This window comes from Dufourea novaeangliae, unplaced genomic scaffold, assembly GCF_001272555.1.
Source record: "Dufourea novaeangliae isolate 0120121106 unplaced genomic scaffold, ASM127255v1 scaffold113, whole genome shotgun sequence".
Classification (NCBI taxonomy): Eukaryota; Metazoa; Arthropoda; class Insecta; order Hymenoptera; family Halictidae; genus Dufourea; species Dufourea novaeangliae.
Window position 1 is genome coordinate 266923 of NW_015373986.1, and position 13071 is coordinate 279993.

Sequence of the window (13071 nt, forward strand, 5' to 3'; positions counted from 1 at the left end):
AAATATATTACATCGTCAGGTATTAGAAAACACCTAAATGTTACGTGTAGGATTCGCTCGCATTTACAGGCTCAACACGTCCGTTTATTTATATAACATAATCTATTGCGATAGTTTTGAACTTAACGCCGTGCAATGTGACGTCTCGTTTACAATACGTCTGATGGTAACCAAATTACATACAAGTGATTTCATTATTCAACCTAGTTATCCAAGTACAATATTCAATCTTTGTTTTATTCAGACAACGCCTCCGAAACGATAAAATTTCAACAGTCGGAAAAACAACGCGTACAAAAAAAAAATGAAAAGGCTACATTGAAAATATAATAATATTTATTTTTATTAATGTTGTACGTTAGATACAATAATAATAATAATATTAATATAATATCAATGATTTGTTTGTTTTGCCTAATTAATTATCCTCGTATTTACTGTACATTTATCTATTTATACATAAATCTTTCACTCAAGGCTCTGTGGTCTTCCCCTAAGTATACCGCTTGCTTTCATAATCGCACGCGTACTAAAAGAAGATCAACGAACCTTAATCAACAACCATTATAATTATTAAAAAAAAAAACGGTCGGGTCTGTCGTAATATTCTTCGCGGGTTACGAACAGATTATGTCCTGCCGTTTCGTTCTTTTCTTTTCTTCAATTCAAGTAGTTTTCAAGTCCGATTAGAAAGGAAAAACGAAACAAGAGAGGAAAGAAGAAAAAAAAACAAAAGGTGAGTGTGTATCTCCGATAAGCTTGCTAAAATTCTCTCCCCACGACATGTACACTTACATTTAAAACTTTACAAAAGATACTGGTTCTTCCTTTCTCTGTGAAATTATTACAATATTGCATTACTTAAATCTTACGTCGAATTCTTCGTTTTAATTGATTCGGATCGATCTCCAGTGTCTCTCAGAAGAAGGATATGCCGCCGGTGGTGATAAAAACCGGAAGTTCCTTGTGTGCTATTATTATAAAGTTCCGCAGGATTACACACGAGCTTACTTTCATACTCTTCCCCTTTCGGTCCGGGTGCAAAAAACGGGAAAAATGGAAGATACAATTCGTTTCGCTGTTAAAAAATCGTACAACATGCAAGTACTGTTATTATTATTAAGTTTTCTTTCTCTTCTTTACGTCAGGGTATCCAAAGCGTTAAGAAAGTACAAGAGGTTCCTTCGTTTCCCTCGAGATGTCAGTGCTATAAGTATCTTTCGGTTCTCGTGTTCAATCATTCGGGTCCACATGTGGTAACAATACAACCGTTCCTTGTTTCTTTTTAGTAGTCGTTCAGTCAAAATATCATTTCCTTTTTTTTCTTCAATGTCTCTTCGTGAATTGGAAACTTTCAACGTATCGAACACAGGACAAATAGGTTGGGTGATGTCGCGATAAAATCAAGAAATCCATAGGATTCACATATGCCATCAATTTTGGCGCGCTCGTAAATAGTTCAACAACCGACGCACGCACATTTAACAAATCGTTTTTTTTTTCTTTTTCGTCTACCTTCCTGTGTCGTATTCCGTCCTTTCGTCCCGTTAGCACGTAATTACTTTCGACTGCGATGTATTCGATCGATACAGAATTTCATCGATCGACTCTTCGTCCGCGGCGAGTAACGATGAATTATTACAAAAGTGTGTGTGTCCTCTGTGTATTGTATGTATGTGTGACACATGAAATGTACGTGTACATCACGTTGGATAGCAGGCGAGTGCCCGCCATGTGTATGTGTGTATGTTCCTTCCGTTGAGTAAATTATATACAATAGAGTTCTCTTCCTCTTTTCAGTTCCGTTTCGTTTAAGGAGGAAACAATGCCACGCTGAGAGAATCGGTGTCTAAGGCTCCCATTAATGATCGAGTCAAAGGATAGAAACGGGGGTACCAAGATTATCCTTGCATGCTTTTAACCATAAAAAAAAAAGAGATCTTAATATATATATATTATGTATACATGTAATATATCGTTTTTTTTTGTTCTGTTTAATGAAGTACTCGTAACGGGTTCCTTAGAACGGTCATTTGGCATCTACAATAAATAAATAACGAACCGTAGTTGTCGGGCCAAGCGTCGCAAAAAATCTCCAACGGTGAGGATCGGAAACAGTACCGGAAATTCGGATTCACACATCTTCACCGTAATCACGGTCGCCAACGTTGATGCGGTCGGGTGCCGCGGTTACGCTGAAGCCTAGAATTCTATTATCGACTTTGTACATTTTTCCCTTCTTTGGCTTCTTCGATTTCCCCTGAAACATCATTCAACCCTTAACAATAATAGTCTTTTCAGTTTTGCATATAGGAATGCAATGCCGGGGACCGGAAACACGAATATCGGTATTTTTCAAATCAAATGTAGATATTTTGTATCGATATATTCCAATATCGTTACCTAACCTATAAATATCGAAATTTCAAAGTATTTCTATAATGTTTTTATATCAATACGTATCGATATGAAATATATGTAATATATTTAATCAATTAAATATACCTAACCCACACCTAACCTACAAATATAGAAATATTTCTATAATATTTTTATGTCTATAGCCATCACTAGCGGTGAATCCTTGAAAATTAAAAAATACCTTCACTTCCTGAAATTCCGCGGGCGCGTTTGGATTGACAGCAGGGGCAGGTTTGCAGAGATCATCCGCTTGCGCCTGAGGTCGCTGGGCGGACCGCCATTTGCTACGTTTCTCGAGGAATTGCTTAGCGAACTCTGAGCTCTGTTTGTTATCACCGAGGTAGTCTCGAACATATTCCTTTACCTCGTACGCAGACTCGATATCCCGCAGGAATCCAACGAACGTGGGTACTGAAATCGGCAACAATTACAGCGACCGACCAATCAGGAGTGTACACAATGTACGAAGAACAAAATGAATCACAACTTACTGTCCACGGACACCTGTAAACCGCTCAGTGCCTTGTTGCACCATTGCGTGAAATCGTCTGTCTTGGCAGTGTTCTGTTCAAACAGTTTCTTCACCAGCTCTTCCTCCCTCTTACTTTTACTCTTGTTCATCTTGTTGCTTTGTTGCTGCTGGTTAGCAGCAGGTGACTTCGCCGTTGTGGCTTGCTTGGCCGGTTGTTTAGAGGTTGTTGATGACTTGACGGGCGTGGGATCGTCCCAGAAACCGCTGCTAACGATGTTGTTCGACCATGCCGGACCACCGCCGCCGGCCGTGCTCGAGTTCGTCCAGTTCAGACACTGGGAAGCAGTGCCCCAAATACCGGCGTTCAGTAGCACGTTCGTCGATTCCTTTTGGCCCGCCTTCTCCTGACGCTCCCTTTCCTGCTGCTGAAGAATCAGCATTAACGATCAGTATAATAAATATAAAATAACGGAATGTGTGAAAAAAGGTAATAAGTACCTTTACCTTGGTGATACGGTCCTGTTCTTCTTGCTGAATCTGCGCGAGACTCTTCACCTGCAGAGGTTTGCTAGAGGCTGTCGCCTTCTCCGCCCACTTGAACTTCAACCGATTTTTCGACGAATCGGTCGTCGATGCCTCCTGGGCTGTCTCGATGGCCTTCTGCTGTGCCAGTTGCTGTTGCATCATCTGTTGAAACCGTTGTTCCTCCTGTGGTTTTGTAAATGTTATTAAGCGGTTTCGAACGATTCCCGGGAACATTTTAAACAATTGTCACGTACAGCTTTCTTCTCTCGCTCGAGTTTCTGGATCTCAGCGAGCGAAGCAGCTGGAATGGCGGGCGCTGGCGTACGAGGTGCCTGCGCCCAAGGTGCTTTACTTCTTTCCTGCAACTTTCGTAGTGCTTCCGCCTCCCTCCGCCTCTGTTCTGCCCGGCGAGCCTGCTCTTCAGCTTCCGCCTGTTTACGGGCCTCTGCTTCTTTCCTGTGACAAACGTTTCAATTAATTTCTTCCGACGTCAATTCGACCGGTATGCCCACCGACCGATTGGATGAATGAATAAAAATTCATACCGCATTCTTTCTTCCTCCTGTTTCCGTTGTTCCTCCTCCAATTTTTTCCTCTTCTCTTCCTCCTTCTTTTGCTTCTCCTCTTGCTTCTTCAACTCCTCTTTCTTCCGTTTCTCCTCCTCCTGTTTCTTTCTCAAATTCTCCTCCTCCTGCCGTCTCTTCTCTTCCCGTTTCTTCTCCTCCTCCTTACGTTTCTTCTCTTCTTTCTTCTTTCGTTCTTCCTCCTGCTTACGTTTCTCTTCATCCTTCCTCTTTTTCTCCTCATCCTTCCGTTTCGCTTCCTCGGCCAGTTTGGCCTGCTCCTCTTTTTTCCTCTTCGCGATCTCCTCCTCGGCCAGTCTGGCCTGCTCCTCTTTTTTCCTCTTCGCGATCTCCTCCTCGGCCTGCCGCTGGAACTCCTCCTGTTTCTTCAGCTCCTCTTTCTTTCTGTCCTCTTGTAACCTAAGGTTCTGTTCCTCCTGCAATCACACGGAATGGTTTCGATTCTGTTCCGTAAAAAAATGAATTAATCGTTGCTTCGATATATGCATATCTACTGACCAGTATCTGCTGCTCAGTCTTTATTTCTTTAGCTTGTAAATCCCACAACGAACTAGGCATTTGGCCAGGAGGTACCGCTGGTATCGGTCCGACCTGGGAAATGCAACTTCAGTAGTACCGGTAAAATACATTTCATACTTATTACGAACAGAAGGATTCTGGATGTACCTGTGCCAGCCAATTCTGTGCATTAAACTGTGGATTTATTTGCGGCGGCGGCTGGGGCCAAACGGTGTCCATATGAGGCGCTTGTGGATGGCCGTTCGCGTTAACATTCAGCTGCCGTAACAACGATTTTATGGGATTGTCTTCTTGCGTCGCGGGCGGCGTTGAATTGATATTCGTTTGTTGCATCCCCGGTATATTTTGTATTCCACCCATCTGTTGAATCAGTTGTTGTATAGGATCCATTGTGGGAGGATGGCTCGCTGTGGTGGAATGAGGATTCGACGTTAGATGAGTATCTTGCGGAGATTTAGCCTGTAAACGTTTGTATCACAAGATTAATTGTAAATCCGAAATTAAATACAAAACATTTATTCGTTCACGAACCTGTTGCATCTGCGAGAACAGCTGCATGACAGGGTTCATAGTCTGCGACGGCAGGTGAGGTACAAACGGATTGGAGGACATCGGTGGAACGTCCGGAATCTCAGAGTCTTGGATCATGTACTGATAAATCAACTGATTCTGCTCGACAGGACTCAGGGTCGCCCAATGTTCGGACTGCGAGAGCTTCGCTATGGCCGACGTTCGCAGTTGCCTGAGAAGCATCTGTTGATTCTGCAGCAACTTCATGTGCTGGTATTGAAGCAAAAGAAGCGGATTTTCTATACCAGATTTTGGCAAGGGGGTCAAGCCGGCAGGTACTGCGTTCGGAGCAGGAGGAATCACCTGGTCCGTTAACTGAAACAAAATGAAATCAAAATAAACCACAATCCGTAATGTCACTGCCAATGCAATTGATTCTGATTTGACACAACACTTTCAAAATCTTCCAAAGGACAATCCTCGGTACAAAAACAGAATTATGTACACAGAAACGGGACTGTACCTTCAAGGGAGGAATAGGAGGCCCCGGGGTAAATGGTATTCTACCACTAATCTTCATCAGCTCCCCTAACGTGGTGTACCGCTCGTCGCAGGTTCGCCTTACCATCAATCTGGCGGTGAAGTAACCGGATTTACACCATTCCGCCATTTCGCTTGCTAAGAACGGACCTTGAACTTCACCCTGTGGATCACGGTAAAACCATTTCTCCTGTCCATTCGTGGATGGGACTGTGGAAGGTTGGTTACCAATAGATGGCGGTACACCGGCGGTAGTTTTCTCCCTGTGGCTCTCTTCGTCGGCCATCAATTTCGCGACTAACGCGTCCGCCTCCTCCTTCATACGGTCCAAATCGTCGTCGCCTTTCTGCCTGACGTCCTCCGTTCCCGTACCGTGCACGACTCCCTTCTTCGGTTCCGTTTGCAACGGTTGCTGTCTCTTCGCGACCGTCGGGGGTATCTTGTCCACCTTCGCCTCCGTCTGAACCTCCTCCCTAGCCTGTACTTTACTGGGAGACTTGTTATTCCTCGTGTCGTGCGATTTTACTTTGCCAATCTCGATTTGTTCCGTACTTGTTGCCGCGCTCGTTCTCTTCTGCGAGCTTTCGGACGACGCTGGCGGCGTCTTGGCGGGCGTGCTGCTATCCGACGACGTCACGATGCCCGGCGGTTTCGTCGAGGGCGGTGAACTGCTTCTCCTCTCCTTCTCGACGACGTGGTCCTCTTTGACGTTGATCGGATGCAACGGCTTCGGTCTATCCTTGTTGATTGTACTAGTCGAATTGCTGGTGCCGCGACTCACCGGCTGCCCCTGCGTCGCGTTATAGGACAATGGTCTGCCGCCGTGTTTCGTTGTACTAACAGCACTCCCCTCGGATACACGTCGAGTCCTCGATTCTTGGGTACCACCCGCACTAACCACCCCGTCCTCGTCGTCGTCCGAATACATCCCACCGTGGAACGCACCGGAAGCGTCGAAGCTTCCTCCGCTCTCGCTGGGATTTTCGGTGGCCCTGCAATGAACGTGAATTGTTGAAAATATATAACATACAAGCATTTACTGTTGCTTGTTTTTTTAAAGAAGCAGCACCATTCAGGAAGGTTGTCGTGATTGTTATCGTGGTGATTCGACTCCCATGTACGAGCAGTACGTGAAGGAGGATGGTGACTCGGGTCGTGTGAACCTCTGTGACTTCCACGATGCTCCCATCTCCCGCCGCTGCTCCGACCTTCTTCACCGTCTCCCTCGTTTCGATCTAATCGATCCCGATCCATACTCCCCCCTTCACGCCAACTGCTTCTACCTGAGATAATTCAATCGAACGATGTAACGTATCAGTCTCTACGACGAATCGGTCGAAGGAGAGGATTTCCTTTTACCCCATTTACGCCAGCCATCGTCGTCCTCTGTGCCACCGCCACGATGACGCCGCCAATTACCCTCCACGACGCTACCGCTTGCACCGCGAGCCAATTCTTTCCTCGGACTTGTAGAACCGTTCCATTCACCCGGGTCTGAGGCCCCGTTCCTTTCCGACCACCCACGTTCGCTTTGAGATCTATCGAACGGGCGGTTTCGTCCCTGAACACGAAATAGAATTATTCTTCTTGTCCATTAGTGTCTGCTCCTAGGATGTCCCGGGTGTTACATACTGGAAATGGTTGACTGTCGATTCTTCTACCATCGGCTGCATCGTCGAAACCAACCCCTCGAGGATAATGGGACGAATACAAGCCTCCTCTTCCATTCCTCCCACGCCCCCCGCGATCCACGCTTCCACCCCTGCCTTGACCGGTAACATGAGTTATTCCGCCATTCCACATTCGCTGAAAGGACACATTAATTTAATTTCAAAGTAAGCATAATTCTGTGTAATTATAACACATGGTAGAATATAAAATGATTATGTAAAGTAAGCAACAGTGGATAGGATAGTGCTACGAAGAACTGGCACAAGGGCTCCAGTGTGTTGTATTTTTAGACACAAACTGACTTCACGAGACAGGTCCCAATATAGGATGCAATAAGAATATACAATTATTAAATGATGTTAATTATCATCTTACACAATCGATCGATGAATTTATTGTCATGGTGCATCAATGACTTCAGAAAAAGAAACTAATTTCCGACAATTAATAATTGTACACAGTACCCTTTAAATATAATACTTTTTCAACGCGGCAATAGGGTAAACCAACCAGTAATTGACTGCATACCAGTGGATGACCATTATTAATGGATCCATTTATAAATGGAGTGTAGTTGCACCTTTAATATCCCTTTCAGTTTAGCATATTAAGCAAACATTAATAAGTGCAATTCTTATTAAAAATATTTCTGAAATGTAGCAGTCATTTACGGGCCTTTACCCACTATGTTTTGCACTATGTAAGTACTTTTTTTTTTAAATTGTGATAAAAATAAGTAATTATTTTTAGAGAAATTTCAAGAAAAATAAATGTAATTGCAATTTCAACAGCTGTTTTGTAGTTATAAATAAGTATATTCATGTATTAATCTTGAATGTCTATAAATTCAACAATTCGGTCATTCACTGGTTGGTTTACCCTACTCTCCCCACGTATAAGCGCATATTTCATTAATTACCGTTTCATCTTCTGTCATCTGTATAAGAGCCAAAGGAAGCTGAGATTTCTCGACATACAACGTCGAAAAATTTGTCAACGGCTCCGGTGGCTTGCAATTACGATCGAACAAAATCAACATTTCTTCACGTCCGTATCGATGTTCGGCTAATTGATAACGCGGGGCGGTTAAACTTGTAGTACCTCCACCGCCTCCGCTATTATTGCAATTGTCTGCTGACAGATTGCGCAACCTGTGCATACACAAAAGAATGTAGAAAACGCATAACGATCCAGGAGTAAAATTAGTAAAATTTTACAAACCATTCTGGACCAAATTTCATAGAATCCGTCATGATGGGCTATACGCTGAAAAATAAAAGAGTCCATTACAAACAAGATAAATCATTTTAAGCAGAAAGAAACAAAACTTCTCAAATCATTCTGTATTTGAAAGTTTGGTTGCACCAATGGAGATAAAAAGAAAGATTAGCATGACACATTACAGATACAAATGTACGTTGTTTCTTTTCCAAAATTATGTGTCAATAATGAGGGAGATATTTTTGATGATAACAATACAGCGATTAAGATACAGAGAGATTCCAGTTCTGTGGTCAATAAAGAATATCGTAACAGTGAATGACAACAAAACATCCTTCGTCTAAAGTCATTTTCCTTCAGAATCAGTTCTGAAAGCCTATAAAATAAAGATGATCTTGAATCGGAGAGCCCTAGCTGAGTCAGGGCCTCAAAGAGACATCTGTTTATGGCCTCAGTAGGTTAACTATCTCCCAATTGATTTATCCCAAAGAATACATCTGATGCATCCCTGGTAAACCCTGTCGACAATTTTGACCTGTTGCTTATAGAAAATCAACCGATCCATGCGCGTTCTACGCTCACCACGGGCAACAACAATAACGAACGAGTGATTAGATTCGAAAGACAACGAACGTACGTGAAAAATCGGCTTGGTAAAAGTGAGGTCGAAGGTATGGAAGTCACGACAGATACGGTTAGCAAAGTAGTCTGGTCCAGAGAACCGTGGTTCTCAAAAGATCGGTTTAACAACGGCTAATGTTGCTACACACGGATAGAGAAATATCGGATAAGCTGTTAATACGAGACCGTCTTTCGATCGGCTGGCAATGGTACGCGTTTATTTGCGCGATATGTTCCTAAACAGACCGATTTCCGTGGGGGCCCAGGTGGCAACATTAACCAAACTTTTTTTTCTCTCTGCCCGCGAACGTCATCGGAGTTCACGGATGGCGATCGATCAGAGTTGAATCGGGCATCAGAGCACGAGATTGTTCACGGGGCTACGTACACGAGGTGAAACGAGCCGATGAAAGAAAGAAATACCTCACTGATCTTCGAAATTACTGAGAGGGCAGCGATACAACACACCAATATGGCTGATGGTTTTTTTTTGGGGGAATCGAGCGCATGCGGGGATACCAGCTACACCTGAAGCAATCGAAAGTCACTAGGAGGGCAACGCTGCGTTCTTCTGCTGCCTGTCAGCTGGAGAAATTTCGTTTTTTTCTGTCCTGAATCACTGCACTAGAAATAATGAGGTTTTTTTTTTAAAATATGTATGTTTGTTATTTATGAATTCTAAAGAGAATTTTAGCTATTATATTTTTGTAACTAGGTATGCTGCAGGATCATTTTGGGCTTTTTCCTGGTCTATTTAATGAAAATGAATAGTGGTATGGACATCCGTTGCCTGTGGATGATAGGACACAACAGTAATAAAGCTTCTATACGTACTTAAATTGTTATTCTATTACCATTACCTTGTCTGTCATTCTTAGACATTCAGAAAAGAGTTTTGCAAAGATCCAGTAGAGACATTGCAGTGTTAGGACTACAAGGACTACAAAATGGGTTTCCAAAATGCAACATAATGTATTTGAGTCTTTGTTGCCCTTGACACCTAACACGTACAGACTTCAAATTATATTAATTGAGTAATTACACAAATGTGCGAAGTCTTGTATAAGCTATACAGCAGTACTGAAGAAATTAGTTGTCAACACGTATGACAGAGCTATAAATAAAGATACAGAATGGCGCAGGATTTCAGATCAAACGAAATAGTGAGGCTTTTTCACTATAATGCCATATTCCGCGACTGCTGGTGTGAGATCCTCCATGGTCAATGTGTATCGCCGATCCTTCCCCTTTGTTTTTGTATTCTGATTAGCTCCACGTGTCTTGCAGTGTTGTAAAGCATCATTTGCTATTTCGGATATGAATTTCTGTGCTGCTAACGAAACCAGTCGGACTCTGCAATCAATAGAAGTATTCGTATAGTATAAACATAAAAACTGAACAATCTTAAACTGATACTCAATTTTTATAAAGTGCTTACATCCTGGGATCTGTGCCATTGAAGCCAGCTGTGTGTAAATAATGTTCGCTGATTGCATCGGGTACCTGTGGAAAGCTTGTTTTTTAATATCTTCGAGAATAAACGAATAATAATTATAAAATTTCTTATGCAATTACTGTTGGCGTGTAGTCTTCCAGTTGCAAAAGGAAATCAGATAGGGGTTGACCAGCTGTTTTCGTGTCTTCGTTTCCCGTGTACATTGGTGGTGTTTCCCTTCCAAAATCTTCCGCCATTTTAATCAAATCCTCTTCCTAAAATATCAAAATCCTACAAGAAAATATTTTAATATAAATCGAAGTTCATTAATATGTCATGTTTCGAAACAAATGTTCGTGGTTTATTACGGATAAGTTCTAACCTCTTAACAATGAATTTATAGCAATTATTAAAAAATGCATTGACAAATTCATAGGATTGATTAAAATATACAAAAAATCGTACCTTTCACATAAACTTTTCAATGACTTGTCCCTACGGATTAAATGTCAGTTGTATCTGACACGACGTTCATAAGAAATACACGGAATAACATACATAAAGATGGAGTGTAACCAGACTTTCATTTATCTAGGGAATATGCTAATAAGGAATACATCAGTCATATATATATATATATATCAGTGTGCGAACCACTCTGTCCCCCTCCATGGCATACGTCCAAGAATTTCCCATTTTCCAGTCAGATGTTCAAGAAAATTATTTTATTCAATCTTCCGTTGTGTAACATTAAATGACTAATTGTATGATACACAATCAATTAGTTCACAATTGACAATGTATACGTATGATCATTCACTCTAATAAAATATTATCAACTAAACTAATTAATTAAGTGTTTCACTTCCATAGAAAATATGTAAAAATACATGATACATTTTTTGAAAATGCATAGCTTCATTGAGTTTCTCAGAAACCAAACCAATGGACTCAATTTCAGTAGTTTCAATTTTTATGTATTTTATATCTCGCAATGTTAAGCCTACGTCTTAAATAATTCACTATTTAACATTTGTACGTTCGTGTAATGTAATAATGTTATTTATATCTACAAGTGTTACTCAACGTTTTATTTTATGGAGTAGATTAGTTTGGCTGCTGCAAAAATCTGAAAGTTTACTTTTATACCATGTTAGAAATAATTAAAAAATTGTCTACCTACGAAGAAATGCATATTACGGGAGTGAATTAAGTCATCCTTAGATTCGTTTCAGTTTATTCTACGGAAGCCAAGATTCATTCTTGAATCTATCGAATTTCAGTTTATTTATAGCAATACTTTGAGTAATTTGCTCTGCTGTGTGGGTCAGACCATAGTAATCCACGAATAAGCCATCTGGGTCCACCAAATATATGATGATTGTGTGGTCAACCTAGTAACAGAACATAAAGATGAATATGCAAACCATATGATTAAAGAATATTAAATTACTAACAATGTAATCAGCATCCTGGTCCTTAGGTCCATTGCTATAGTATACTCTATAAGCTTTGCACGCTTTGGCAACCTGTTCCGATGTGCCAGTAAGACCAATAATTTTATCGTTGAATTCTTTAACATATTTCCCTAAAATTATCAATACTGGGGTTTGTTGAATCTGAATTTCTTCTTATTTACAAATATGAGGAAATATATAAAACAAGCTTGGAAGAACATAAGATGAGATGATAATATAAAAACAATATTTTGCCCTTATATGTAGTTGGTATTCTATATAGCACAGATACCACAGAGCATGCTTCCAGGAGTTAAGTTTTGAGTAAGTCGAAGTTTTACCAAGGTTAGTAACAATTGTTGCCAGCTTTTCAAGTTCATCCGGACACACATCAGGGCAGTGTGTGAACCCAAAGTAGATCAGAACCCATTTTCCCAAGAAGTCATCTGATTTCACTAGTTTCCCATTGGGATCAACTAGCTCAAATTTCCCACCGATAGCAGCTTTTCCTATCTCGCGTCTTCTTTCTTTTTCTAATTGAAGGGTTTTCGTTCTTTTCAAATAATACAGATACAATGCAAGAGCTCCTGCAAGTACACTGGTGACCGCCAAATTCCTCCATGTGATGGGACTCTTGTAATGAAGAAAATTTGACTTTTTTTTCGGCAATGAATCTAACCGACTGCTCTTACATAAATTCGTGTGAGTGTTTATACATCGGACTGGTGGGTAATGGTACTTGCAAGTCCGTAGAGTTTGAAAAGACGTCTGCAAAAAATATGTTACATGAAACCATCGAGTCAAACATGTAATCAATTAAGTTATACATACGACAGTGTCTAACTGATGAAAATCATGTTTTGGTTTTTAATGCAATTTCGTCGTTTTAATATTGACCGTTCGTATTGATACTCACATTCTTACGAACCTGATTAGAGTACTTCTTTAATAGCGCAACTGACCGATTAATCAAGCTTGTCATTATTAAACGCGACTTAAATTACTGAATTTGAATACGGATATAGGCTATGGTTGCACCGGTACAGGCATGTGTCTAATCTGAGCGGGCTATTTGAAATATTCCGTGTGTAGGGA

General features: G+C 41.2%; 3 protein-coding genes across 8 annotated transcripts; all 3 read right to left on the reverse strand.

The window, feature by feature from the left end:
* Positions 1 to 413: 413 nt before the first annotated feature.
* LOC107187400 (PERQ amino acid-rich with GYF domain-containing protein 2) lies at positions 414 to 9563 on the reverse strand. Of its 5 annotated transcripts, XR_001516211.1 has the most exons (17): positions 9508 to 9563; positions 8464 to 8508; positions 8162 to 8393; positions 7204 to 7377; positions 6931 to 7132; positions 6641 to 6854; positions 5555 to 6563; positions 5053 to 5406; positions 4669 to 4980; positions 4501 to 4593; positions 3964 to 4418; positions 3673 to 3874; positions 3392 to 3601; positions 2913 to 3318; positions 2603 to 2832; positions 2063 to 2260; positions 414 to 1914 (listed from the first exon to the last, which is right to left on the reverse strand). XR_001516211.1 is itself a non-coding variant. In XM_015575502.1 (16 exons), exons 2-16 carry the CDS (start codon positions 8493 to 8495, stop codon positions 2135 to 2137), a joined length of 4242 nt encoding a protein of 1413 aa, XP_015430988.1. In that variant the 5' UTR covers positions 8496 to 8508; positions 9508 to 9563; the 3' UTR covers positions 414 to 2134. The 5 variants fall into 5 exon arrangements, 4 of the variants coding, with proteins under 4 accessions (XP_015430988.1, XP_015430987.1, XP_015430986.1 ...); XM_015575502.1 differs by having other exon boundaries at positions 414 to 2260; positions 2913 to 3315; positions 3398 to 3601; XM_015575501.1 differs by having other exon boundaries at positions 414 to 2260; positions 3398 to 3601.
* A 473-nt stretch (positions 9564 to 10036) lies between these two features.
* On the reverse strand, positions 10037 to 11102 carry LOC107187371 (transcription initiation factor TFIID subunit 10-like). 2 transcript variants are annotated; one of them, XM_015575451.1, is made up of 4 exons: positions 10985 to 11102; positions 10660 to 10794; positions 10523 to 10587; positions 10037 to 10437 (listed from the first exon to the last, which is right to left on the reverse strand). In XM_015575451.1, the coding sequence occupies exons 2-4, from the start codon at positions 10774 to 10776 to the stop codon at positions 10236 to 10238; spliced, it is 384 nt and encodes a 127-aa protein (XP_015430937.1). In that variant the 5' UTR covers positions 10777 to 10794; positions 10985 to 11102; the 3' UTR covers positions 10037 to 10235. The 2 variants fall into 2 exon arrangements, with proteins under 2 accessions (XP_015430937.1, XP_015430936.1); XM_015575450.1 differs by having other exon boundaries at positions 10660 to 10810.
* Positions 11103 to 11635: 533 nt separating this feature from the next.
* Positions 11636 to 13027, reverse strand: LOC107187377 (protein SCO1 homolog, mitochondrial). The gene is made up of 4 exons (XM_015575458.1): positions 12893 to 13027; positions 12318 to 12744; positions 11977 to 12149; positions 11636 to 11913 (listed from the first exon to the last, which is right to left on the reverse strand). Exons 1-4 carry the CDS (start codon positions 12956 to 12958, stop codon positions 11761 to 11763), a joined length of 819 nt encoding a protein of 272 aa, XP_015430944.1. The 5' UTR covers positions 12959 to 13027; the 3' UTR covers positions 11636 to 11760.
* Between the last annotated feature and the right edge of the window lie 44 nt (positions 13028 to 13071).

Coding starts and splice junctions, on each gene's coding strand:
- LOC107187377 (XM_015575458.1), bottom strand. CDS start 12,958: ATGACAAGCTTGATTAATCGGTCAGTTGCGCTATTAAAGAAGTACTCT. Junction 12,745..12,892: donor CTAATCAGGTTCGTAAGAAT/GTGAGTATCAAT, acceptor TATTTTTTGCAG/ACGTCTTTTCAAACTCTACG. Junction 12,150..12,317: donor AACAATTGTTACTAACCTTG/GTAAAACTTCGA, acceptor TTTGTAAATAAG/AAGAAATTCAGATTCAACAA.
- LOC107187371 (XM_015575451.1), bottom strand. CDS start 10,776: ATGGCGGAAGATTTTGGAAGGGAAACACCACCAATGTACACGGGAAAC. Junction 10,588..10,659: donor TGGAAGACTACACGCCAACA/GTAATTGCATAA, acceptor AGCTTTCCACAG/GTACCCGATGCAATCAGCGA. Junction 10,438..10,522: donor AATGGCACAGATCCCAGGAT/GTAAGCACTTTA, acceptor TATTGATTGCAG/AGTCCGACTGGTTTCGTTAG.
- LOC107187400 (XM_015575499.1), bottom strand. CDS start 8,495: ATGACGGATTCTATGAAATTTGGTCCAGAATG. Junction 6,564..6,640: donor CACGACAACCTTCCTGAATG/GTGCTGCTTCTT, acceptor CGTTCATTGCAG/GGCCACCGAAAATCCCAGCG. Junction 4,419..4,500: donor AGACTGAGCAGCAGATACTG/GTCAGTAGATAT, acceptor GTGTGATTGCAG/GAGGAACAGAACCTTAGGTT.